Source organism: Salvelinus namaycush, chromosome 16 (genome assembly GCF_016432855.1).
Source record: "Salvelinus namaycush isolate Seneca chromosome 16, SaNama_1.0, whole genome shotgun sequence".
NCBI classification, from domain to species: Eukaryota; Metazoa; Chordata; class Actinopteri; order Salmoniformes; family Salmonidae; genus Salvelinus; species Salvelinus namaycush.
The window spans coordinates 10,206,492-10,233,378 of NC_052322.1; the positions used below are offsets into that span (position 1 = coordinate 10,206,492).

Here is a 26,887-nt window from a genome sequence, read left to right on the forward strand (position 1 = left end):
TGAAATTAGAAGTTTACATACACCTTAGACAAATATATTTAAACTCAGTTTTTCACAATTTCTGACATTTAATTATTGTAAAAATTCCCGGTCTTAGGTCAGTTAGGATCACCACTTTATTTTAAGAATATGAAATATCAGAATAATAGTAGTGATTTATTTCAACTTCTATCACATTCCCAGTGGGTCAGAAGTTTACATACACTCAATTAGTATTTGGTAGCATTGCCTTTAAATTGTTTAACTTGGGTCAAACGTTTCGGGTAGCCTTCCACAAGCTTCCCACAATAAGTTGTGAGCTGGTGTAACCAAGTCATGTTTGTAGGCCTCCTGGCTTGCAAACGTTTTTTCAGTTCTGCCCACAAATTTTCTATAGGATTGAGGTCAGGGCTTTGTGATGGCCACTCCAATAGCTTGACTTTGTTGTCCTTAAGCCATTTTGCCATAACTTTGGAAGTATGCTTGGGGTCATTGTCCATTTGGAAGACCCATTTGCGACCAAGCTTTAACTTCCTGACTGATGTCTTGAGATGTTGCTTCAATATATCCACATAATTTCCTTCCCTTATGATGCCATCTATTTTGTGAAGTGCACCAGTCCCTCCTGCAGCAAAGCACCCCCACAACATGATGTTGCCACCCCCATGCTTCACGGTTGGGATGGTGTTCTTCAGCTTGCAAGCCTCCCCCTTTTTCCTCCAAACATAACGATGGTCATTATGACCAAACAGTTCTATTTTTGTTTCATTAAACCAGAGGACATTTCTCCAAAAAGTACGATCTTTGTCCCCATGTGCAGTTGCAAACCGTAGTCTGGCTTTTTTTATGGCGCAGTGGCTTCTTCCTTGCTGAGTGGCCCTTCAGGATATGTCGATATAGATACTTTTGTACCGGTTTCCTCCAGCATCTTCACAAGGTCCTTTGCTGCTGTTCTGGGTTTGATTTGCACTTTTCGCACCAATGTACATTCATCTCTAGGTGACAGAACGCATCTCCTTCCTGAGCTGTATAAAGGCTGTGTGGTCCCATGGTGTTTATACTTGCATACTATTGTTTGTACAGATGAACGTGGTACCTTCAGGCGTTTGGAAATTGCTCCCAAGGATGAACCAGACTTGTGGAGGTCTACAATTTTTTTTCTGAGGTCTTGGCTGTTTTCTTTTGATTTTCCCATGATGTCAAGCAAAGAGGCACTGAGTTTGAAGGTAGGCCTTGAAATACATCCACCTCCAATTGACTCAAATGATGTCAATTAGCCTATCAGAAATTTCTAAAGCCATGACATCATTTTCTGTAATTTCCCAAGCTGTTTAAAGGCACAGTCAACTTAGTGTATGTAAACTTCTTACCCACTGGAATTGTGATACAGTGAATTATAAGTGAAATAATCTGTCTGTAAACAATTGTTGGAAAAAGTACTTGTCATGCACAAAGTAGACGTCTTAACCGACTTTCCAAAGCTATAGAAATTTGTGGAGTGGTTGAAAAACGAGTTTTAATGACTCCAACCTAAGTGTATGTAAACTTCCGACTTCAACTGTATTATCACTTGTGAATGATGTCCAGCAAAAGCAACTTTTCCGAATCAACAATTCCAGTGGGATGTAACCTAGCCCATAGGCATATATGTTTTGATAAGGTTTGTATCACAAGTGAAGTGGCCAAATAACTTCTTAAAATTTAGCACATTAATCTGCTTTACAAGGGTAGTAGAGCCTAACTGGCATACATAAGCAGCGTGTGAGTTTCAAGTTTGGGGAAAATAATTTTTCTATAAAAATGCACCTTTTTATAATGAAAGCATTACATGCATAATCACATTTGCGGTCACTTCTGATAATGGTGTTTTCCCGCTAATGGAACATTCGCCCTTATAGCCTACTACCATGTGCGCTTATAATGTAAAGAAATACAATTTTAACCTAAAATGTTCTGATCTGTTGCATCAGCCACATTGTGTAAAAAAAAGTTTTTTTGATGCCAGTGGTTGTATTAATTTGTGATCTATTGCATCCCACAATTGTCTGACTATGTTTGGGATATTTATTTCTCACATAGAATAGAATAGGTAGACTTTTTTACTATGGGGGATAGTAGATTGACATAGGCGTGTGATTTTGTTGTTTGTTAGGCCTACTCATCTTGTTTGCTGACGGAAAGTAAATGTGGACAGTTCTTCCAATATCTTTATAATGGTTATGCACCTCGGAATTGGATAAGGACACACGCAGTTGTGTCCCCGATGTGTCTTTCTTCACTTGTAGCCTGTAAGAAAGACCCGATCACGTGATGGAGAGCCATGTGAGTGAGAGGTGCTTAGGAGCAGGCAGCACTCAGGGAGAAAGGCACAACGCAGCACTCTCATTCACAATTTACCCAAATCTTGTCTGTATGATATGACTAATGATGATTTGAAAAAAAGTTTGTAGAACAACTAAATTTACATGAATATCTTTAAATTAAGCATATAGGAGAACCTATTTCTTTGTTAACCGCTCAACTCAGAATAGCCACATGTGAGCAGTCCCTCAAATCGTTTGGAGCTTTGTTCAATTCTATTCTTCATAGGGCACAACGGCCACTGGCCGCAAAAAGCATGGATTTTTTTTAGAGTGCATTACGGCCACAAAGGGGATGCCGCTGTGAAATTTGAGGCATTATCAAGTGCTTGTCAAATTGTGAATGAGAGCCTAATGAAGTGTCTACAACCTGCGCAAGAAACTAAGCAGAACTCATGCCTTTCAAGTGACTTTTTCAAATCATCATTAGTCATATCATACAGCCTTACAACGAATTAAACATCTAACCATATAGCCCAACGTTTGTAGAACAACTACATTTACATGAATAACTCTAAATTAAGCATATAGGAGTATCTATTTCTTTGTTAACCGCTCAACACAGAATAGAGCTGTCCCTCAAATTGTTTAGAGCTTTGTTCAATTGTATTCTTCATACTATAAAATAATGCCACGGAATTCTAAGCAAATCTTGTCTGCTAAATGAACTAGTGTAGCCCACAGCCATTTGGCATAGCCAGATCAGGACTTAACATAAGGACAACTCAAAGTATGCTATTCTGTTCTTCTGAAATAGACTACATAGCCATAGTTACTGCACAGTAAGATCAGGTAATGTGTTACTGAAAAAGGTGAAAAAATTGTGATATAAATTAATTTCCATGTAGAGCATATAAAATGGTGTCTGTATAAAACTCACCATAGAAATTATATTTATTTTCTAGTAATTTTATGATTGACAATATGAAGGCTCCCTCCTTCCCCCTCCCCAGGAGACATGCTGCGTCCCCTACTGCATGGAGAGCGCTACGTGGCCGGCTACGGGCTGCAGACGGGAGAGATCCACACCCTGATGTACAACAACCACCCATACCGGGCCTTCCCCGTACTCCTGCTAGAAACTGTGCCCTGGTACCTGCGACTCTACATCCACACGCTCACTGTCACCAGCAAGGGCCGTGACAACAAACCCAGTGAGTACTTCAGTGCCGCTGTTCACCTGCTGACACTGTTCCACCTAACCCTGATATAAATGGCAGCTACCTATTGATAGCAGTTGAGAAAGGCCATTTCTTCCCACATGGGGGAGCACATGCTTCAGTATCATAAAGCCTCATGCAGCCACAAAATGTGCCTGACCTAAAATGTTATATTTTGAAGAGAACTTGACAAAGCGAAAACAGGTTGACATTTTTATAAATATATTAAAAATAAAGAACATACCTTATTTACGTAAGTATTCAGACCCTTTGCTATCAGACTCAAAATTAATCTCAGATGCATCCATTTATCATTCCTGCGATGTTTCTACAACTTGATTGGCGTCCACCTTTGGTAAATTCAAATGATTTGAAAAGGCACACACCTGTCTATATAAGGTCCCACAATTGACAGTGCATGTCAGAGCAAAAACCAAGCCATGAGGTGAAACTAATTGTCCATAGATCTCCGAAACAGGATTTTGTTGAAGCACAGATCTGGGGAAGGGTACCAACAAATTTCTGCAACATTTAAGGTTCCCAAGAACACAGTGGCCTCCTTCGTTCTTAAATGGAAGAAGTATGGAACCACCAAGACCCTTCCTAGAGCTGGCCGGCCGGCCAAACTGAGCAATCGGGAGAAGGACCCGATGGCCCCTCTGACAAATCTCCATAGTTCTTCTGTGGACATGGGAGAACATTCCAGAAGGACAACCTTCTCTGTAGCACTCCACTAATCAGGCCTTTATGGTTGAGTGGCCAGACGGAAGCCACTCCTCAGTAAAAGGCACATGACAGCCCGCTTGGAGTTTGCCAAAAAGCCCCTAAAGGACTCTCAAACGATGAGAAACAAGATTCTCTGGTCTGATGAAACCACGATTGAACTATTTGGCCTGAATGCGTCACGTCTGGAGGAAACCTGGCACCATCCTTATGGTGAAACATGGTGGCGGCTGCATCATGCTGTGGGGATGTTTTTCAGCGGCAGCGGACTGGGAGACTCGTCCGGATCGAGGGAAAGATAAACGGCGCAAAGTACAGAGAGATCCTTGATGAAAACCTGCTCCAGAGCGCTCAGGACCTCAGACTGGGGTAAAAGGTTCACCTTCCAACGGACAACAACCCTAAGCACACAGACAAGACAACGCAGGAGTGGCTTCGGGACAAGTCTCTGAATAACATCCTTGATTGGCACAGCCAGAGCTCGGACTTGAACCCGATCGGACATCTCTGGAGAGACCTGAAAATAGCTGTGCAGCAACGTTCCCCATCCAACCTGACAGAGCTTGAGAGGATCTGCAGAGAAGAATGGGAGAAACTCCCCAAATACAGGTGCGCCAAGCTTGTAGCGTCATACCCAAGAAGACTCTGGTCTGTAATCGCTGCCAAAGGTGCTTCAACAAATAACTGAGTAAAGGGTCTGAATACTTATGTAAATGTGATATTTCAGTTTTTTTATGAATGTGTACAAATTCAAAAAAAACTGTTCGCTATGGTGTGATGTGTGTTTGTAGATTGAGGGAACATTTATTTAAAAAATTTAAGGCTGTAACGTAACAAAATGTGGAAAAAGTCAAGGGGTCTGAATACTTTTCAAATGCAGTTTCATTGAATCAATGAATGAATCAAAGTTCAATGTTGGTATTAGTTTCTCCTTCATGGCTTGAAGAGTGAAATAGCTCAAACTGAAGAGGACTTCTATGAGAAGATTGATTGGATTCTTTCTCTCGTTGATATGTTTCACACCTTTCCAAATCAGACTCAAAATAGGGACTTCATTATCATAATGTGGGATGTAATGGGTATACAGTTGAAGTCGGAAGTTTACATAGTTATATTGGAGTCATCAAAACTCGTTTTTTCAACAACTCCACAAATTTCTTGTTAACTATAGCTTTGGCAAGTCGGTTAGGACATCTAATTCGTGCATGACACAAGTAATTTTTCCAACAATTGTTTACATACAGATTATTTCACTTATAATTCACTGTATCACAATTCCAGTGGGTCCGAAGTTTACGTACACTAAGTTGATTGTGCCTTTAAACAGCTTGGAAAATTACAGAAAATAATGTCATGGCTTTAGAAGCTTCTGATAGGCTAATTGACATCATTTGAGTCAATGGGAGGTGGATGTATTTCAAGGCCTACCTTCAAACTCAGTGCCTCTTTGCTTGACATCATGGGAAAATCAAAAGAAAACAGCCAAGACCTCAGAAAAAAAATTGTAGACCTCCACAAGTCTGGTTCATCCTTGGGAGCAATTTCCAAACGCCTGAAGGTGCCAGGTTCATCTGCACAAACAATAGTACGCAAGTATAAACACCATGGGACCACGCAGCCTTCATACAGCTCAGGAAGGAGATGCGTTCTGTCTAGTAGAGATGAATGTACTTTGGTGCGAAAAGTGCAAATCAATCCCAGAACAGCAGCAAAGGACCTTGTAAAGATGCTAGAGGAAACCGGTACAAAATTATCTATATCGACATATCCTGAAAGGCCGCTCAGCAAAGAAGGCACTGCGCCAAAACCGCCATTAAAAAGCCAGACTACGGTTTGCAACTGCACATGGAGACAAAGATCGTACTTTTTGGAGAAATGTTCTCTGTTCTGATGAAACAAAAATAGAACTGTTTGGCCATAATGACCATCGTTTTGTTTGGAGGAAAAAGGGGGAAGATTGCAAGCTGAAGAACACCATCACAACCGTGAAGCACGGGGGTGGCAGCATGTTGTGGGGGTGCTTTGCTGCAGGAGGAACTGGTGCACTTCCCAAAATAGATGGCATCATGAGGTAGGAAAATGATGTAGATATATTGAAGCAACATCTCAAGACATCAGTCAGGAAGTTAAAGCTTGGTCGCAAATGGGTCTTCCAAATGGACAATGACCCTAAGCATACTTCCAAAGTTGTGGCAAATGGCTTAAGGACAACATTCAAGCTACTGGAGTGGCCATCACAAAGCCCTGACCCCAATCCTATAGAACATTTGTGTGCAGAACTGAAAAAGCGTGTGCGAGCAAGGAGGCCTACAAACCTGACTCAGTTACTCCAGCTCTGTCAGGAGGAATGGGCCAAAATTCACCAAACTTATTGTGGGAAGCTTGTGGAAGGCTACCCAAAAAGTTTGACCCAAGTTAAACAATTTAAAGGCAATGCTGCCAAATACTAATTGAGTGTATGTAAACTTCTGACCCACTGGGAATGTGATGAAAGAAATAAATCATTCTCTCTACTATTGTTCTGACATTTCACGTTCTTAATATAAAGTGGTGATCCCAACTGACCGAAGACGGGGAATTTTTACTATGATTAAATGTCAGGAATTGCGAAAAACTGAGTTTTTAAATGTTTTTGGCTAAGGTGTATGTAAAATTCCGACTTCTATTGTATGGTCTTCTCTATTCGCAACAGAAAATTGACAGTCAAATGATTTGGCGTAAATGAAAGCAAGCACCAAAAGCTTGATAAGTGTATGACATGTGAAAGCTTAATTACAATATTAGTGGGAACGGAATATAATTGGATAATTACAGGAAAGTTAGTTCAGATTGCTGCAGCGTGTGGATCGCTATTTCTAAGATCAATATGAACAGTGCCCTGTGCTTGAAGTTGAATAGGCACTTTACTAACAAGGGGGCTTTGTTAGAGCACTATTTAAGAAATGAGAGAGAGGCTTACCGGTTTGACAGATGCAATTATGTTATCCATGTATTTTTGTCGATAGTCCTATAGCTATGTCCTCCCATTCTCTCGTCATGCACTTCTGCGTCGGACTCGGGCCTGATGTCTGGGGTGGAAAATTTACTTCTGAAAGTACCATGCTTAGATTCATAATAACATTTCAGATTGAATTCTTTGCAAACAGCGATAGTTCAGTTCCAAACAAGACACACTAGTTTTGCTTTGGAGAAACACTGTTCAATTTAATATAATTTAATAGAGTAGGTAGTTCTACTAACATAGTTATTGGTGATTCTACCACTGTAATAAGATCTTCATTTTTATATTTTCATTGAATTAGCCCACTAACCACATGTTAATTGTGTAGTTTAACCTATTGTGTAGGGCTTTGAATTGGACAGCTAGTAGGCTATTTGCTAATAGGCTAATTATGTTCAGCCCACAGACTAGTTACAAGCTCAGGAACAAATTGGCTGGAGGCCAAACCTAGCTGTATATTCAATCATCATCATTCAAATGTGGATATAGGCCTAGTACTAAACTTGAAGAACTTGTGATTTGTCTCTGGGAAATTGTAGTTGCTCACCAGTGCTATTTTTATTACTATACAGCACTGGTCCTCTTACATTTTAATTCCAGGTTGCATATCACAATATTTAAGCGCATATCAGATTGTCTGCTCTGCCCATAAGTCACACCAAGCATAGGGTCACTATATATATTTTTTTTACCAGTGAACAAACTATGACATATCTCCCCAATATTGTCTGATGTATATAATTAATGTATTAGCCACCATTCTGACCATCCTACCGATCCTCGACTTCGGTGATGTCATTTACAAAATAGCCTTCAATACCCTACTCAATAATTTGGATGCTGTCTATCACAGTGCCATCCGTTTTGTCACCAAAGCCCCATATACTACCCACCACTGCGACCTGTACACTCTCGTTGGCTGGCCCTCGCTTCATACTCTTCGCCAAACCCACTGGCTCCAGGTCATCTGCAAGACCCTGCTAGGTAAAGTCCCCGCCTTATCTCAGCTCACTGGTCACCATAGCAGCACCCACCTGTAGCACACGCTCCAGCAGGTATATCTCTCTGGTCACCCCCAAAGCCAATTCCTCCTTTGGCCGCCTCCCCTTCCAGTTCTCTGCTGCCAATGACTGGAACGAACTACAAAAATCTCTGAAACTGGAAACACTTATCTCCCTCACTAGCTTTAAGCACCAGCTGTCAGAGCAGCTCACAGATTACTGTACCTGTACATAGCCCATCTATAATTTAGCCCAAACAACTACCTCTTCCCCTACTGTATTTATTTATTTAGCTCCTTTGCACCCCATTATTTCTATTTCTACTTCTACTACATTCTTCCACTGCAAATCTACAATTCCAGTGTTTTACTTGCTATATTGTATTTACTTCGCCACCATGGCCTTTTTTTGCCTACCTCCCTTATCTCACCTCATTTGCTCACATTGTATATAGATTTATTTTTCTACTGTATTATTGACTGTATATTTGTTTTACTCCATGTGTAACTCTGTGTTGTTGTATGTGTCGAACTGCTTTGCTTTATCTTGGCCAGGTCGCAATTGTAAATGAGAACTTGTTCTCAACTAGCCTACCTCGTTAAATAAAAAATAAATAGCCCATCCCGAAAATACATTTAAATCATGTTTTAATGCACTTTTTTTTTTACCCTGCTCTGTGTATTCAATGTATTCCATTTAAAATGTGGCTCCCAGTGTGGCTAGTTCCAGGGCTATTATGACGCATCTGACAGTTCCTTCTCTATATGTTCCTAGGGCAGAGGTGTTGCCTAGCAACACATGCCTCGGCGGGAGACAAGGTCTGCATATTCCCATGATTTGTAAATCTATCTGGACAGTACAGCTAGCGCAACAGCTAAATTGGCTTTTAAAAAATACCATTTCATCTAATAGGGAGAAGTAGCCAACAAAATAACTACATTATGGTATTCACTAATCATAAACTATTTACATAATAGAAATTTGGGTACAATTGTGTACACTTCTTACTCACCTAATGTTTTATATTGATCATTTTATGGGAGAAGTTTTTGTTTAAGGTATTGGGTTTCTCACCTCTGCTACACCTATGTATTATGTTACTGTCACTATTAGGGCTGTGACGGTTTTTGTATAACCATGTAATCAATGATAATGGACTTCATATTCAAGTCGGCAAACTTTATTCAAAAGCAGCAAATGAAAAGGCAGCCTGTTTTACGTCTAAACGCTGATATAAGGAGAGATGAGGAGAAACCCAGCCATAAAAAAAAATGACGGGTTTAGTCCGTTTCCACGTTTAACATGGAGTCTTTACAACATGTTTAAACTTGGCTGCTCCTTGGTTCAGCAAGGTGTTGTAGCAAATAAATCTTCAGTTGCTTCAGTTGCCTAGGCTATGCATAGGAGAGTATATATACACACACACACAGTCGTGGCCAAAAGTTTTGAGAATGACACATTCATTTTCACAAAGTCTGCTGCCTCAGTTTGTATGATGGCAATTTGCATATACTCCAGGATGTTATGAAGATTGATCAGATGAATTGCAATTAATTGCAAAGTCCCTTTTTGCCATGCAAATGAACTGAATCCCCCCAAAACATTTCCACTGCATTTCAGCCCTGCCACAAAAGGACCAGCTGACATCATGTCAGTGATTCTTTCGTTAACACAGGTGTGAGTGTTGATGAGGACAAGGCTGGAGATCACTCTGTCATGCTGTTTGAGTTCGAATAACAGACTGGAAGCTTCAAAAGGAGGGTGGAGCTTGGAATCATTGTTCTTCCTCTGTCAAATATGGTTACTTGCAAGGAAACACATGCCGTCATCATTGCTTTGCACAAAAAGGGCTTCACAGGCAAGGATATTGCTGCCAGTAAGAATGCACCTAAATCAACCATTAGGAACTTCAAGGAGAGCGGTTCAATTGTTGTGAAGAAGTCATCAGCGCGCCCAAGAAAGTCCAGCAAGCGCCAGGACCGTCTCCTAAAGTTGATTCAGCTGCAGGATCGGGACACCACCAGTACAGAGCTTGCTCAGGAATGGCAGCAGGCAGGTGTGAGTGCATCTGCACGCACAGTGAGGCGAAGACTTTTGGAGGATAGCCTGGTGTCAAGAAGGGCAGCAAAAAAGCCACTTCTCTCCAGGAAAAACATCAGGGTTAGACTGATATTCTGCAAAAGGTACAGGGATTGGACTGCTGAGGACTGGGGTAAAGTCATTTTCTCTGAATCCACTTTCCGATTGTTTGGGGCATCCGGAAAAAAGCTTGTCCGGAGAAGACAAGGTGAGCGCTACCATCAGTCCTGTGTCATACCAACAGTAAAGCATCCTGAGACCATGTGTTGGGTTGCTTCTCAGTCAAGGGAGTGGGCTCACTCACACTTTTGCCTAAGAACACAGCCATGAATAAAGAATGGTACCAATACATCCTCCGAGAGCAACTTCTCCCAACCGTCCAGGAACAGTTTGGTGACAAACAATGCCTTTTCCAGCATGATTGCGCACCTTGCCATAAGGCAAAAATGATAACTAAGTGGCTCGGGGAACAAAACATCGATATTTTGGGTCCATGGCCAGGAAACTCCCTAGACCTTAATCCCATTGAGAACTTGTGGTCAATCCTCAAGAGGCAGGTGGTCAAACAAAACCCCACAAATTCTGACAAACTCCAAGCATTGATTATGCAAGAATGGGCTGCCATCAGTCAGGATGTGGCCCGGAAGTTAATTGACAGCATGCCAGGGTGGATTGCAGAGGTCTTGAAAAATAAGGGTCAACTATGCAAATATTGACTCTTTGCATCAACTTCATGTAATTGTCAATAAAAGCCTTTGACACTTATGAAATGCTTGTAGTTATACTTCCGTATTCCATAGTAACATCTGACAAAAATCTAAAGACACTTAAGCAGCAAACTTTGTGAAAATGTATGTGTTATTCTCAAAACTTTTGGCCACGACTGTACACATATATACAGTGGCAAGAAAGAGTATGTGAACCCTTTGGAATTACCTGGACTTCGGCATAAATTGGTCATAAAATTTGATCTGATCTTCATCTAAGTCACAACAATAGACAAACAGTATGCTTAAACTAATAACACACAAACAATTATACGTTTTCATGTCTTTATTGAACACACCGTGTAAACATTCACAAAGCAGGGTGGAAAAAGTATGTGAACCCTTGGATTTAATAACTGGTTGACCCTCTTGGCAGCAATAACCTTAACCAAACGTTTTCTGTAGTTGTGTATCAGACCTGCACAAAGATCAGGAGGAATTTTGAACCATTCCTCTTTACAAAACTGTTTCAGTTCAGCAATACTCTCAGGATGTCTGGTGTGAACCGCTCTCAATGTCATGCGACAGCATCTCGATCGGGGTTGAGGTCAGGACTCTGACTGTGCCGCTCCAGAAGGCATATTTTCTTCTTTTGAAGCCATTCTGTTGTTGATTTACATCTATGTTTTGGGTTGTTATCCTGTTGCATCACCCAACTTCTGTTGAGCTTCAGTTGGCGGACAGATAGCCTTATATTCTCCTGCGAAATGACTTGATGAACTTGGTAATTCATTTTTCCGTCGATGATAGCAAGCTGTCCAGGCAGCAAAGCAGCTCCAAACCAAGATGCTCCCTTCACCATACTTTACAGTTGGGATGAGGTTTTGATGTTGGTGTGCTGTGCCTTTTTTTCTCCACACAGTGTTGCTTCCAAACAACTCAACTGTAGTTTAATCTGACCACAGAGTATTTTGCCAGTAGCACTGTGGAACATCCAGATGCTCTTTTGCGAACTTCAGACGTGCAGCAATGTTTCTTTGGACAGCAGTGGCGTCCTCCCATGAACACCATTCTTGTTTAGTGTTTTACGTATCGTAGACTCGTCAGAGATGTTAGCATGTTCCAGAGATTTCTGTAAATCTTTAGCTGATTCTTCAGGACAGCCACTCCTAGGGAGAGTAGCAACAGTGCTGAACTTTCTCGCTTTATAGACAATTTTTCTTACCGTGGACTAGACTAATGAACATCAAAGGCTTGTAGATATACTTTTGTAACCCTTTCCAGCTTTATGCAAGTCAACAATTCGTAATCTTGGGTTTTCTGAGATCTCTTTTGTTCGGGGCATGGTTCACATCAGGCAATGCTTCTTGTGAATAGCAAACTCAAATTTTGTGATTGTTTTTTTATAGGGCAGGGCAGCTCTAACCAACATCTCCAATCTCGTCTCAATGATTGTACTCCAGGTTAGCTGACTCCAGTTAGCTTTTGGAGAAGTCATTAGCCTAGGGGTTCATATACTTTTTCCAACTATATAATGATTGCTATTCGACCGATTTGTAATTTCTTTTTTTATTTTTTTATTTTTTATATAATGGTGATTTCAGTCATTTGGCTGACAAATAACCTCCATCCAAAATGCCATGACCTTCACATTTGGGGCAGCAGGCAGCCTGATGGTTAGCGCGTTGGGCCAGTAACCGAAGGGTTGCTGGATCAAATCCCCAAGCTGTCATTCTGCTCCTGAACAAGGCAGTTAACCTGTCTGGCACCAGTGGGACGGTAGCGTCCAACCTCGACAACAGCAAGTGAAATTGCAGGGCGCCAAATTCAAAACAACAGAAATCCCATAATTAAAATTCCTCAAACATACAAGTATTATACACCATTTTAAAGATAAACTTCTTGTAAATCCAACCACAGTGTCCGATTTCAAAAAGGCTTTACGGCGACAGCACACCACGCGATTATGTTTGGTTTTCTGTGACTAGACGCTGACCATACAGCCATTTTCCAGCCAAGGAGAGGGCTCACAAAAGTCAGAAATAGCGATTAAATTAATCACTAACCTTTGATCTTCATCAGATGGCACTCACAGGACTTCATGTTACACAATAAATGTGTGTTTTGTTCGATAAAGTAAATCTTTATGTCCAAAATCCTCATTTGAAATTGCCGCTTTATGTACAGTAATCATTGTCTCAAACAAACATCCGGTGAAATTTGAGCGCCACATCAAATTACAGAAATACTCATCATAAACATTGATGAAAAATTCAAGTTTTATACATAGGATTAACCTTTCTAGCGCAGGCGTTCCGCTAGCGGAACCCCTCGACAACATTCCGCTGAAAGCGCGGGAAATTCAAAAATATTTTTGTAGAAATATGTAACTTTCACACATGAACAAGTCCAATACAGCAAATGAAAGATAAACATCTTGTTAATCTACCCATCGTGTCCGATTTCAAAAAGGCTTTACAGCGAAAGCACAACATAGGATTATGTTAGTTCAGATCCAAGTTTAAAAAACACAGCCATTTTTCCAGCCAAAGATAGGAGTCACAAAAACCAGAAATATAGATAAAATGAATCACTAACCTTTTCATCAGATGACACTCATAGGACATCATGTTACACAATACATGTATGTTTTGTTCGATAATGTGCATATTTATATCCCAAAATCTCAGTTTACATTGGCGCGTTACGTGCAGTAATGTTTTGATTCCAAAACATCCGGTGTTTTTGCAGATAGCCACAGAAATCCCAGAAATACTCATAATAAACATTGATAAAAGATACAAGTGTTATTCACAGAATTAAAAATAGACTTCTCCTTAATGCAACTGCTGTGTCAGATTTCAAAAAAACTTTACGGAAAAAGCATAATCTACGGCGCTCAGAGCCCAATCCAGCCAAAGAAATATCCGCCATGTTGGAGTCAACAGAAGTTAGAAATAACATGATAAATATTCACTTACATTTGGTGATCTTCATCAGAATGCACTCCCAGGAATCCCAGTTCGACAATAAATGACTTTGTTCCATAAAGTCCAACATTTATGTCCAAATAGCCACTTGTTGTAAGCGTGTTCAGCCCAGTAATCCATCTTCATGAGGCGCGAGCACTACGTCCAGACAAAAACTCGAAAAGTTCCGTTACAGGTCGTAGAAACATATCAAACGATGTATGGAATCAATCTTTAGGATGTTTTTAACATAAATCATCAATAATGTTCCAACCGGAGAATTCCATTGTCTGCAGCAAAGCATTGGAACGAGAGCTAACTCTGTCGGGAGCGCGCGTCACGAGCCTGAGACACTCTGCCAGACCCATGACTCATTCAGCTCCCATTTCCCCCCCTCCTTTATAGCAGAGGCCTGAAAGAAGTTTCTAAAGACGGTTGACATCTAGTGGAAGCCTTAGGTAGTGCAACTTAACCCCATAGACACTGTAGTATTCGGTAGGCCAAGCTTTGAAAAACTACAAACCTCAGATTTCCCACTTCCTGGTTGGATTTTTCTCAGGTTTTCGCCTGCCATATGAATTCTGTTATACTCACAGACATCATTCAAACAGTTTTAGAAACTTCAGAGTGTTTTCTATCCAATACTACTAATAATATGCCCCCTATCTCAAACAGGTTAAAGATAAATGTCTTGTTAATCCAGCCGCTGTGTCAGATTTCAAAAAGGCTTTTACTGCAAAAGCACACCATGCGATTATGTTAGGTCAGCGCCTAGCCACAGAAAACCATACAGCCATTTTCCAACCAAGGAGAGGTGTCACAAAAGTCAGAAATAGCGTTAAAATTAATCATTTACCTTTGATCTTCATCTGGTGGCACTCCCAGGTCTCCATGTTAGACAAATGTTTGTTTTGTTCGATAATGTCCCTCTATGTCAAAAACCTCAGTTTTGTTAGTGTGTTTATTTCAGTTATCCAAAGGCACAATGCGTGCTCTCAACATCCAGACAAAGTCAAAAAATGTACAATAGAAGTTCGTAGAAACATGTCAAACGATGTTTAAAATCAATCCTCAGGTTGTTTTTGTCATAAATAATCAATAATATTTAAACTGGACAAAAGCTTCGTCGATAGAAAAGGAGAAACAAGAAAGGCGCGCTCCCGATCACACACTTGGCTCATGTCTGGAGATTTCCACTGACCACTCATTGAAAGTGCTGTATCTCCCTAATTTTTCAGAGTAAAAGCCTGAAGCAATGCCTAAAGACTGGCCACATGTAGAGGAAGCCATAGAGATTGTGAACTGGTTCCTAAGTCTTTGTATGGTGGATAGGCTTTCAATGGAAAAACAGCCTTTCAAAATAATAGTACTTCCTGGATGGATTTTCCTCAGGTCTTTGCCTGCCATATCAGTTCTGGTATACTCACAGACATTATTTTAAAAGTTTTGGAAACTTTGGAGTATTTTCTATCCAAATCTACTAATTATTTGCTTACCCTAGCTTCTGGGCCTGAGTAGCAGGCAGTTTTATTTGGGCACGCTTTTCATCCAAAATTCCGAATGCTGCCTGCCCCCTACCCGAGTGAAGTTAAGTTAACCCACTGTTCCCGGGTAGGCCGTCATTGTAAATAGGAATTTGTTCTTAAATGACTTGCCTAGTTAAATAAAGGTTAAAAAATATATAAAAACTGCCCTAGTCATCATTTTACTTGTCTTTCATTAGTGTGCGAGTAAATAAATAACATTTCTCTTACTCCCCTCTTCTCTACCTAGGCTACATTCACTACCAGCCGTCCAAGGACCGCCTTCGGCCCCACCTGCTCGAGATGCTGGTCCAGCTGCCCCCCAACTCTGTGACCGAGGTGACCGTGCAGTTTGAGAGGGCACTCCTCAAGTGGACCGAGTATACCCCCGACCCCAACCACGGCTTCTACGTCGGGTACCACTTGACTTTGATTTAATTGATTCATGTTCACTTTTTACAGAAACTGAAAAAGGGCAATGCTATGGGTGAAGTGCTGTACTCTATCCGTTTCTGTCTAATGAAATGCAAACTGTGATGGAAATTTTACGTATAAATACATTTTTCATGTTTGCCTAGTGCTGTCAGCTTTTATAAGTGCCATTTGCTCTTGTCTTGCTTCAATTCTGAATGAAGATGGGGCCATTGCTGAAATTGAGATACTACTTGCTTGTAGTCTCTCGATGTTCAGGTTTGCAGTAGAAGGTATTTGATTAAATGTTTTCCCTTGCTTCAGGTCTTCTGTTATCAGCGCTCTCGTGCCCAGTGTCGTTGCCATGGATACCAACAGCACTCGGGAATGCCCACTTTTCAGCAGCTTGTGAGTAATGAGGCTGTTTTTTTTAAGTAGTGGTTGAGCATTTACGTAGTAGTTGTCTTAAGTGTGTTAGTTTATCACCTGAGGTAATGCAATTTGAATGCATCAAGGAAATTACACCAAATACAATCTTCTTTTAAAAGTAGTGTACTATTCCTCAAATCCATTGATTTGAAATGGAATTGGCCCCCAACTCTCATACAGTGGATCCTCCTCTAAAAGTTGCGAGCTTACACCGCAGGACTTAGAGGTACCCAGCGTCACACCTTCATTGCTCCAGACCACCACAAGGGGAGTTAAAGCACTCATTATGCGTTTGGGTCCCAAGGTTTTTATATGACCAATCATATCGTTATGTTTGGAGGAAAAAGGGGGAGGCTTGCAAACTGAAGAACACCATCCCAACCGTGAAGCATGGGGGTGGCAGCATCATGTTGTGGGGGGGCTTTGCTGCAGGAGAGATGGGTGCACTTCACAAAATAGATCGCATCATGAGGGAGGAAATGATGTGGACATATTGAAGCAACATCTCAAGACATCAGTCAGGAAGTTAAAGCTTGGTCGCTAATGGGTCTTCCAAATGGACAATGACCCCAAGCATACTTCTAAAGTTGTGGCAAAATGGCTTAAGGACAACGAAGTCAAGTTATTGGAGTGGCCATCACAAAGCCCTGACCTCAATCCTATAGAACATTGTGGGCAGAACTAAAAAATGTGTGCGAGCAAGGAGGCCTACAAACCTGACTCAGTTACACCAGCTCTGTCAGGAGGAATGGGCCAAAATTCACCCAACTTATTGTGGGACGCTTATGGAAGGCTACCTGAAATGTTTGACCCAAATTAAACAATTTAAAGGCAATGCTACCAAATACTAATTGAGTGTATGTAAACTTCTGACCCACTGGGAATGTGATGAAAGAAATAAAAGCTGAAATTAATCACTCTCTACAATCATTCTGACATTTCACATTCTTAAAATAAAGTGGTGATCCTACCTGACCTAAGACAGGGAATTTTTACTAGGATTAAATGTCAGGAATTGTGAAACTGAGTTTAAATGTATTTGGCTAAGGTGTATGTAAACTTCTGACTTCAACTGTATATATGTATATATATATATATATATATATATATATATATATATATATATATATATATATATATATGTATATATATATATATATATATATACATAAAACAGTTCTTATCGAGCCGTGATGCCCGCAAATTACAGATTGCCTTTGCCGATCCTTCATCAGTGAGTCAATCGCTTGAATAGTTATTGACTCACTCACACGTTGAAAAAGAACGAGATGGAGTCACAATCCATGCCAGGCACACCTGTGAGCTCTGGAACTCCACCTCCTACAGGAAGAGGCGGGTTCGTCAGGTTTTCGGTTCACCCTGACATTTCCATTCCTCTTCTGACAACAGAACTTGACCAACTGCTCACCAGGCACAGCAGTTTGGGCCTCCTGGCTCGTTGAGAACTGTGTGAAGACCATTTCTTCCTAACCAAGACCGTATTTAATTTGCCAGAATTGTACATAATTATGACACAACATTGAAGGTTGTGCAATTTAACAGCAATATTTAGACCAAAAATGTAACATTTTGTTTTCGAAATGATAGTTTCCGGGGTTGACCATATTAATGACCTAAGGCTCGTATTTCTGTGTGTTTATTATATTATAATTAAGTCTATGATTTGATAGAGCAGTCTGAGTGTTGGTTAGGCAGCAGCAGGCTCGTAAGCATTCATTCTAACAGCACTTTCCTGCATTTGCCAGCAGCTCTTCACTGTGCTTCAAGCATTGCACTGTTTATGACTTCAAGCCTATCAACTCCCGAGATTAGGCTGGCAATACTCAAGTACCTATTAGAACATCCAATATTCAAAGGTATATGAAATACAAATGGTATAGAGAGAAATAGTCCTATAATATCTACAACCTAAAACTTCTTACCTGGGAATATTGAAGACTCATGTTAAAAGGAAACACCAGCTTTCATATGTTCTGAGCAAGGACCTTAAACGTTAGCTTTTTTACATGGCACATATTGCACATTTACTTTCTTCTCCAACACTTTGTTTTTGCATTATTTAAACCATATTGAACATGTTTCATTATTTATTTGAGACTAAATTGATTTTATTGATGTATTATATTAAGTTAAAATAAGTGTTCATTCAGTATTGTTGTAATTGTCATTATTACAACAACAACAAAAATATATATATATGTATAAAATCGGCCAATTTATTTTTTTTGGTCCTCCAATAATCGGTATCGGCGTTAAAATCATAATCGGTCGACCTCTAGCTACAGTGCCATATTTTCCGTTGATTCCTAACAGTTTTTCATGGAATAGAAACACCATAATATTAATCAAATGAATTAAGCAAGTACCAATCAAAGGTTTGGACACACCTACTCATTCCAGGATTTTTCTATATTTTAGAATAGTAGTGAAGACATCACAACTATGAAATGACACGTGGAATCAGTTAAGAACAAATTTATATTTACAAGGACAGCATCCTCCCCAACATGGATTTGAACCCTGGTCTCCCGCGTGCCCTGCATTCTGTAGTACAGACATGGCCTGCTCTCCCTTATGTAAGGAATTAGGCACTTTCCAATGTTTACTACAGTATGTATTGTAGACTGCACAGTAGCCTAAAAACAAATAAACACATTTCGTTAATAAAATAATGATAAAAAATACACTTACAAAATGCAGATGTTGATTTAGTTATGGATCCATAACGTATTACTATGAGAATAGATATCACTGATTTACAGAAATATTGGAACAAAGTTGTCTAATGAAGGCAAACAATTTATAATCCTCCAATCCTGTAGCCTGCTCCCGACCGTCATGTTGTACATCGCCATATTTTCCATTCCATCCTAACGGAAACCCTGATGGTGTAGTTTTTCATTTTTCTCTGAATAGAAACACCATAATATTAATCAAATAAATCAAGCCAAATTTCTTAATCAATCCCATATACGATGTTTTTACAAAAAAGGTTTTAAATTCTCTGGTAATGCCAATACGGAATACTATCAAATGCTTCTCAAAGATGCCATCTGGTGATCAAACTAGCAATAACTTGCAGTAACAGAAAAAATGCCTGAATTAAATGACGTGCCACAGAATGCTGCGGCAGCACACAAGGTGTACTGCAGTATGACGCAACTTTTAAAGGAGGAACCACTGTAGGTTATTGTAATAAGACATTTAATTTGCATATGACTTTTTTTACAGAGGAATCTCACTAGCTCTACATTGGCAAAAATAAAGGCATTCAATTTTAAATATTAGAAACATATTTTTTACATTAAACATACCTCATCTTGTCTTTCTTCCCAGTTTCCCCTGTAAAGAGGAGTCCAGTTACTTCATGCGGGTCTACACGGAGCCCTTGCTGGTGAACCTGCCCACCCCTGACTTCAGCATGCCCTACAACGTCATCTGCCTCACTTGCACCGTGGTGGCCGTGGGTTACGGTTCCCTCTACAATCTCCTGACCCGCACCTTCCAGGTGGAGGAGCCCAGTCCGGGCCTGGCCAAACGGCTAGCCAACATCATCCGCAGGCTACGGGGTGTGCCACTGCTGTGATGAGCCAGAATGCTAACTTCAACAACAACAGCAGAGGTCGGTGGCTACATCACTTGGGAACTGTGAATGTAAGTTTCAGGAAGATAACGCTTTAAGTGCTGGAAGCTTCGACAAAGAAAATAAATGACTCTTAAGTTTGTTTCGTGAAGGATAAAGGAGTTGATGAACAATGAAGTCTCTAATGAAGTGTCATGGATTCGATGGACGTTAAAGGCCTTTTCTTGCCTGTGAGAAGCAAAAATGGTGTCCTTTCTTCAGTGCACTACTACTGCTGTTGGTCTAGTTAAACAGAGAATAATGTATTTTTCACGTTTAAGGCAGGAACCAAAGTGTTTGCTCCAGGGTTTCAGTGGGGACAGTTGGCTGCAAGAATCACAGCAAGCTCATATTGGTTCCTGGGAAAAGTAATTGTCTGTTATAGATCACTAGGAAGCCATTGCTCTGGGATCTGGGGCTGTACGTATCAAGCGTCTGAGTACGAGTGCTGATCTAGGATCATTGTGTTCTAGAAGACAACTGGTCCTAAATCAGCACTCCTACTCAGATGTTTGGTACATTTCGGCTCCAGATTCATCTCTTAAATCTTTACTGAGATAAATAAGATTTGTATTTTTAGTTGATGTTGAAATGTTAAATGCACTGACTTACAGAACTTTCATAAACATTTGTCTTTTGTTTTGATACGTGGGATTTCGTGTCACATTTGTTCATTAATCATAGAACCAGTCAGAACGTTTGCACTTGTAGAAAACCCAAAAATCTCTACTGGAAACGACTGTTGATTTTAACTTGCATTTGTCCAAATTTCTGTTTGAAGTTGTCGTGTTCTCTAATTGGCATTACCTTTTGGTAAGCCTTTGTAGCACAAATACCCAACAGACAACATTTAAAAAGATGAGTTTGCCATGCATTTATATTAGGAACTTGACTAAGGCTAAGCACCCTCCATGCATTTACTTTTTAACACTGCTCGTTCTTTGTATATTAAACTGCTCTTGATACATACATTTTACTGAACAACATTCAAATGTGTGAAGATATATTGGGTAACCTTGGGTATATAAAAAGAATACATCTATAAAACTGGTCAACTGACCAAACATTTGTCATTCTTGTTTTAATCTAATGGCTTTAAGGCAAGGCACCACACCCTAATAAGGGAAGAAAAAAAATCCCCCTTACTCATATCACAATTTTACCAGTTGAATGTAGATGCAAACATAATACTTTTTGTATTACAACTTTCCTGAAATATTGTATTAAAATATGCAAATAAGGCTCTCATTAAATATGTGCACCTTTGCATATACAGCAAATCTGTTTTTCTGGACACTGGATGAAGTCAGCCTAAATTATTTGGTGTCATTTTGTTAAGACACTCCAGGACCGGATGTGTATAGAGACGATTGTGGATAAATATTGTTTTAATCTTTCTATCTGTGAAATACTAAAGTCACATGTAAAATGCATTTTAGGTGTGTTTTTTTTAAAAGAAAATGTGATCTAGAATAAAACATTTTACAACATGTCAACAATTCCCTCTACACAAGTCTGGAGAATATATCTAAGGATAACCACACAAAATTTGGTGAATGCAGAAGCTTCTGAAGCTGAGAAAAAACATGTTTTCATGTGGGAAGGTCTGACTTTTGGGAAATGGCAGTTAAAGAGCAGTACAAGGAATTTATCTTACCAAATGCAAAACACCTATTTAGACCCAATCGCAATCTCTTCAAAGTTAGTTACTACATATAGTCCAGATTGTAACATTCTCTACGAAATGGGCTTTTAATTGCCTGACGACTCAAACTGAGTTCTGGTCTTCCGCTGCTCAATTGTTCCCTACATACAATCTGAGACTGCAATCATTGAAGTTGTTTTGGGTGATGTCAAAATGAGGGAGGGGTGTTGTACAAAGCAAAGTCATTAGCGATTGAATTGTCTCTAACCAATCACAGTATCAAAGCTAATGATGCATTTTCAAACTTAGCTTTACCCACGTGTGTTCTGCTCTGGCCCAACCCATCAGTTTTTGGGACCAATCAGATGGTCTAGAATAGATTTCTATGTAACGTTTTGCCGGAGCGAGGAGTTTAGGTAGCCAGGCAAGGCTTTTGAATTATGTATTACTAAATGTAGTAAGCTTCGAAATTATGGATTTATGTCCATTTGAATGACAGTAGTATGATAAACTAAATCAAATAAACATTTACATAAAGTTTTGACATTTTTATGTTTACTTTTTTAAATAACTCATTTAGTTACAAAAATACCCCAAAATTCTAAATCGATAAGTCGATGCAAAAAAAAGTAATTTAATCCTGTGGTGCCTCGCCTTAAAAGAAGAAATACATGGAGGCTTGTAGAGGGGCCGTATGAATCTCAATTGTCTCAGACTAGGATCAGGTCCCTCCTGTCCATATAATATTATCCATTATGATCCAAGTCAAAACTCATTCTAGATCAGCACTCCTACTCTCGGTTGATAAATACAGCCCTAGATCATTGGGAATCGAATTGTGCCCTTGATGAATGCTGTGCATCCCTGCTTCTCAGTCTAAAACATTATTTTTGGACTGCTAGGAGAACTCTTGAGGATTCCTGAGAATAAATGATGAGGAACCACTTGGCTGCAACTAAGCATGGATCAACTATCAATATCTAGCAAAAGAGTCTTCACGATATACAGGGGCATCATCACCCCAAAAATCTGAGGGGGCACAAAGTACGTAAAGATGGTTGGGGGGTGCTCTGGAAGTTGGACAATTTTGCATTTTTCAAATACCTGAAATAGCTTTTTCCTGCAATCTAGAGGCATAATCATTATGTTTAATTCCCCCCCCCAAAAAAAATGTAAGACTTTCTACATGTCTCTTGAGCTGTCTTCATCCTCCTAAATTGGTGGTTCTTTTTTTTTTAAAGAAACAAAATATGCTACCCTGCATCCCGGCGAAAATCTTGGTAAAAGATTTAAAGAAATGTGAGTCTTTGTCATTACATTTAGTTATTGCTTGTTTTTCTAAAGTCTACCAACCTTTCCAGAAGGCATGCCAGCTAAGTTAGTTAGACAAGCTAGCTAACTCTAACTTGATAACCTGAAAAGGCTTCTTGGTAGCTAGTTATGAGGTTGGGAGATTGGGAACCTACAGTATCTGGGCTATCTTAAGCCAACTTCATAAAATTGCTAGGTGGGGTTTTAGACTGGGTTTCTGAAAAAATACTTTGTGACATCTGCTGACATAAAGGAATTATAAATACATTTGATTGATAGTATTACATAGAGACACATTTATTTTAAATAAACATTTAAAAATATATATTTTTAAAATGGACAAATCTGAAGGGGCACAGATGCCTCTGACGACATAACATGTCATAAGCATTCAAAACGAGTGATGTAATTTTATGACAAGCCATACAGTATGAATCTATTCAGTAGAATGTAACATTACATTTTCTACTTGAATGTTCTGTATCATGAAGAATAGATCATTTCCCTATTCTATCTGATAGAGTAGACAATGTGTCATCACTATTCATTCTATTTCAGAACGTTCCACATCACTGAATACACCCCAGGTCCAGGAGTTCACTTTCTGTATTCCATCTCAATTGCCTCAGTTATGGAAGTGCTTGTATGTGCAGGGTAGGGGAGGGAACGGCTGATTCTTTTCTCTATTTACAAACTTGGCCTCACTCCTGCCAAGTTCCAGCAGAACAGACAGGCACAGAGATCCCTTTCTTTGCCAGCCAGTCATTTTCTCTCTTGCGTGTGTTTGGCACTCTAGAGTGGAACAAAAAAGCCCTCTGCATTCCTAATCAGTGATGGTCATGTCCGGTTTAATAGCTCTGCTTAACTCAGTCCATTTAGGCGGGGAAGTGGGTATACCTTGGCAGGGAGCATAGACACTTTGTGCAGAGTTGAAGGTTAGGGGAGGTGTAGTAGCACACCAGAAGGTTTTCTACAGGTTTTCTTTAGACAAAATCCCTGGTCAAATAGAAGTATATGTACTGACTCTGGTGGAAACGTGTACATACTTGAGCAATTTCCATTCTTGAAGTGTTCCATAACTTGTTATTGTAGCTCAGTGCTGCCATAAAAAGCCCATAAAAAGGCATCTCAGGCACTCAAGACTTCCACCAACAAGGTCATAAATGCACAGGAATGTATTTAAAGGCTACACAGATGGTTTTATTGATTGGAATACAAACAAGAACAAAAAACACCCCCTCTAAAAAAAATGTTTTAAAAAGCCAACAAGCATTCTTGTTCTTGAAAGAGAAGGAGTCTATTAGCATTGTCACTAATATCCCGACCCAAACCTTGCTGTCCTATGAGCATGGCTCGCTGCAGGCGTGGCCGCAGGTTGTCCGGCAACACTTCTGTTCTTCTGGGCACTGGCCGTCATGGTAACAGTACTCAGCACACATAGGGGTCCCCTTGGGCAGGGCACATCGACCGAGCTTCACTATGGTAACAGAAAAGAGGTGTTCAGTTATACTGTAGCAACATTGGTCTATAGTAACAACTTGTCAGTCTACACTGACTGTTCCCATTTGAAGTCTTACTATTACAATGCTCAAGGTCATATAGACTCTAGACATACATGGCTCTGGGAATTCTTAAGTGTCTCAGCTCTAAAAAGAGTATATGAAAGGGATCTTCCCATGTGTATGACATGTACATAACTAGCCCAGCTTTCTTGTTTCCAGAGTAATGCAGCAATAATGGATGGGGCGTATCTGTCACTTTGGGACCATCTCCTACCTGTGTAAGGTGTAATGCACTCATGCCCACATCCGTTGTGGCAGCATTTTTCATCATTGGAGCAGTCACTGTCGTTCCAACAGAACTCCGCACACATCCCTGAGCCCCATAGTCTGCGAGGGCACAGTCCTGGCTTTGCTTTTGGTAACAAATTTGCAGAGCAGACATGTCAGGGAACCCAACTTACTGCAAAAGGACATGAACATATGGATACAATTGGACTCTACCATTTTCTGAAAATCTCATATTTGTGTGGAGATGGTTAGCCTACTATAAATAGGCATTTGCATTTGTGGGAAGACTGCAGACTATATATACCCCAAGTATTTTTGTGTCTAAGTATAGGAATCATCAATGTTTTTCCACATATCACCCATGAAAATGCATGACAGCATTCTGAACACTGTTAATAAACCAGTCAGGTTCTTACTGAAGGCAGGTGGGACACACACGGCGCCACAGTCAAAGACACAGCACTTGTCATCTCCAGGACAGTCCTCGTCACAGACACATCCTTTGTGTGACGGCACGACGTTCAGAAGCCGCGGGCAGTGACCTGCCTTCTGGAGGGTCGGCACTGTGAGAGAGCAGGAGGAATCGTTGGAGTGAACTGTGGAGACCTCAAATCAAGTTAATTACGGTGTAATTACGCAGTAACACAGCAACCTTGTGGCAATGGGTTACAAAACCAATTTCACCTAATATTTTTCCTCTCAACAGAAGCTTTTTAGTTCACACGCATACTCGGTGTATGCTTTCAACCAGCAAATGAAAGTCATATATTTAGTAAGTAACAACAAAATAGGTTGCAAAGGGGCTTATGCTCAACTGTAGCCTAGTGTGTCTCACCACATAGGTAGGCCTACAACAAAGCAGTCAAATGTAGTAGGCACTACTTCAAAAAATCTGTTTCATGACAAATAATGCAAAGTAATTAGAACAGCTCACCTGTAGATTTGCCTCCAGTTTCAGCAGCAGAGACTAGTTTCAAATCTACAATTGCCAACAGAACAATAGCCAAAGCACAAAGCGCTGAGGAATTCATCTCCATGCTGACTTCAAGACTGGAGCCTACTTGTTGGAGCAAATACTCCAAATCGATTACGTAAAAAGGGGGAGAGACCAAAAGAGAGACGAATGCACAGGGAACAATGCGCCTGTAGGGTCCCTATGCCCCTCAATTTACATTCCGAGTTCAGAGCCGAACACGCGCTAAGGTCACATGTAATAACAATAATTAGATGGAAAAAGGGGTCCCCCAAATGGATAGAAATTCATAATTGGACAGAAAGGGACTCACCTTTCCCAAATCCATGAGCAAAAGCAAATATTGTTAACCTAAAACTAAGGATTTTTGTGTGGTTTCCTTAGATAAGAAATTGATTAATATTACAGTGCCTTCAGAAAGTATTCATACCCCTTGACTTATTCCACATTTTGTTGTATTACAGCCTGAATTCAAAATGGATTAAATAAATAAAAAATCTCTAACACATATACACACACAATACCCCATAATGACAAAGTGAAAACATGTTTTTAGAAATGTTTGCAAATGTATTAAAAATTAAATGTAGAGATACATATTTTACATAAGTATTCACACCCCTGAGTCAATACTTTGTAGAAGCACCTTTGGCGGTGATTACAGCTGTGAGTCTTTTTGGGTTAGTCTCTAAGAGCTTTGCACACCTGGATTGTACAATATTTGCCAATTTATTATTTAAAAAATTCTTCATGCTCTATCATTGCTAGACAGACATTTTCAAATCTTGCCATAGATTTGAAAGCTTTTAAAGTCAAAACTGTAACTAGGCCCACTCAGGAACATTCAATGGCGTTTTGGTCAGAACCTCGGTTATTGTCCTGCTGAAAGGTGAATTTGTCTCCCAGTGTCTGTTGGAACACAGACTGAACCAGGTTTTCCTCTAGGATTTTGCCTGTGCTTATACCTCTATTCCATTTAATTTTATCTTAAAGAACTCCCTAGTCCATGCCGATGACAAGCCCAACCATAACAGAATGCAGCCACCACCATGCTTGGAAATATGAAGTGGTACTTAGTAGCTAGGTTTCCGTCCAATTAGCAACACATTTTCATGCGAGTGTTCAAAAATCAAGTTATTTTTATTTGTGAAACGGCAGCCAAGCATCGACGATCATGTCACCC

The 26,887-nt window shown here is 40.1% G+C and overlaps 2 protein-coding genes across 2 annotated transcripts in view; one reads left to right on the forward strand and one right to left on the reverse strand.

Moving 5' to 3' along the window:
* LOC120060964 (GPI transamidase component PIG-T-like) overlaps positions 1–20,632 on the forward strand; it is a 32,501-nt gene extending 11,869 nt beyond the window's left edge. Inside the window, exons 9-12 of the mRNA XM_039010417.1 lie at positions 3,293–3,493; positions 15,753–15,918; positions 16,238–16,321; positions 19,700–20,632. Coding sequence (XP_038866345.1) covers positions 3,293–3,493; positions 15,753–15,918; positions 16,238–16,321; positions 19,700–19,949 — 701 coding nt within the window. The 3' untranslated portion in view covers positions 19,950–20,632. The remainder of the gene's footprint in view (positions 1–3,292; positions 3,494–15,752; positions 15,919–16,237; positions 16,322–19,699) is intronic.
* Positions 20,633–24,183: 3,551 nt separating this feature from the next.
* On the reverse strand, positions 24,184–25,774 carry LOC120060607 (whey acidic protein-like). Its single transcript, XM_039009984.1, has 4 exons — positions 25,666–25,774; positions 25,148–25,294; positions 24,718–24,855; positions 24,184–24,418 (listed from the first exon to the last, which is right to left on the reverse strand). The coding sequence occupies exons 1-4, from the start codon at positions 25,766–25,768 to the stop codon at positions 24,282–24,284; spliced, it is 525 nt and encodes a 174-aa protein (XP_038865912.1). The 5' UTR covers positions 25,769–25,774; the 3' UTR covers positions 24,184–24,281.
* Between the last annotated feature and the right edge of the window lie 1,113 nt (positions 25,775–26,887).

Coding starts and splice junctions, on each gene's coding strand:
- LOC120060607 (XM_039009984.1), bottom strand. CDS start 25,768: ATGGAGATGAATTCCTCAGCGCTTTGTGCTTTGGCTATTGTTCTGTTG. Junction 25,295..25,665: donor AACTGGAGGCAAATCTACAG/GTGAGCTGTTCT, acceptor GCTCTCTCACAG/TGCCGACCCTCCAGAAGGCA. Junction 24,856..25,147: donor GTGTGTCCCACCTGCCTTCA/GTAAGAACCTGA, acceptor TGTTACCAAAAG/CAAAGCCAGGACTGTGCCCT.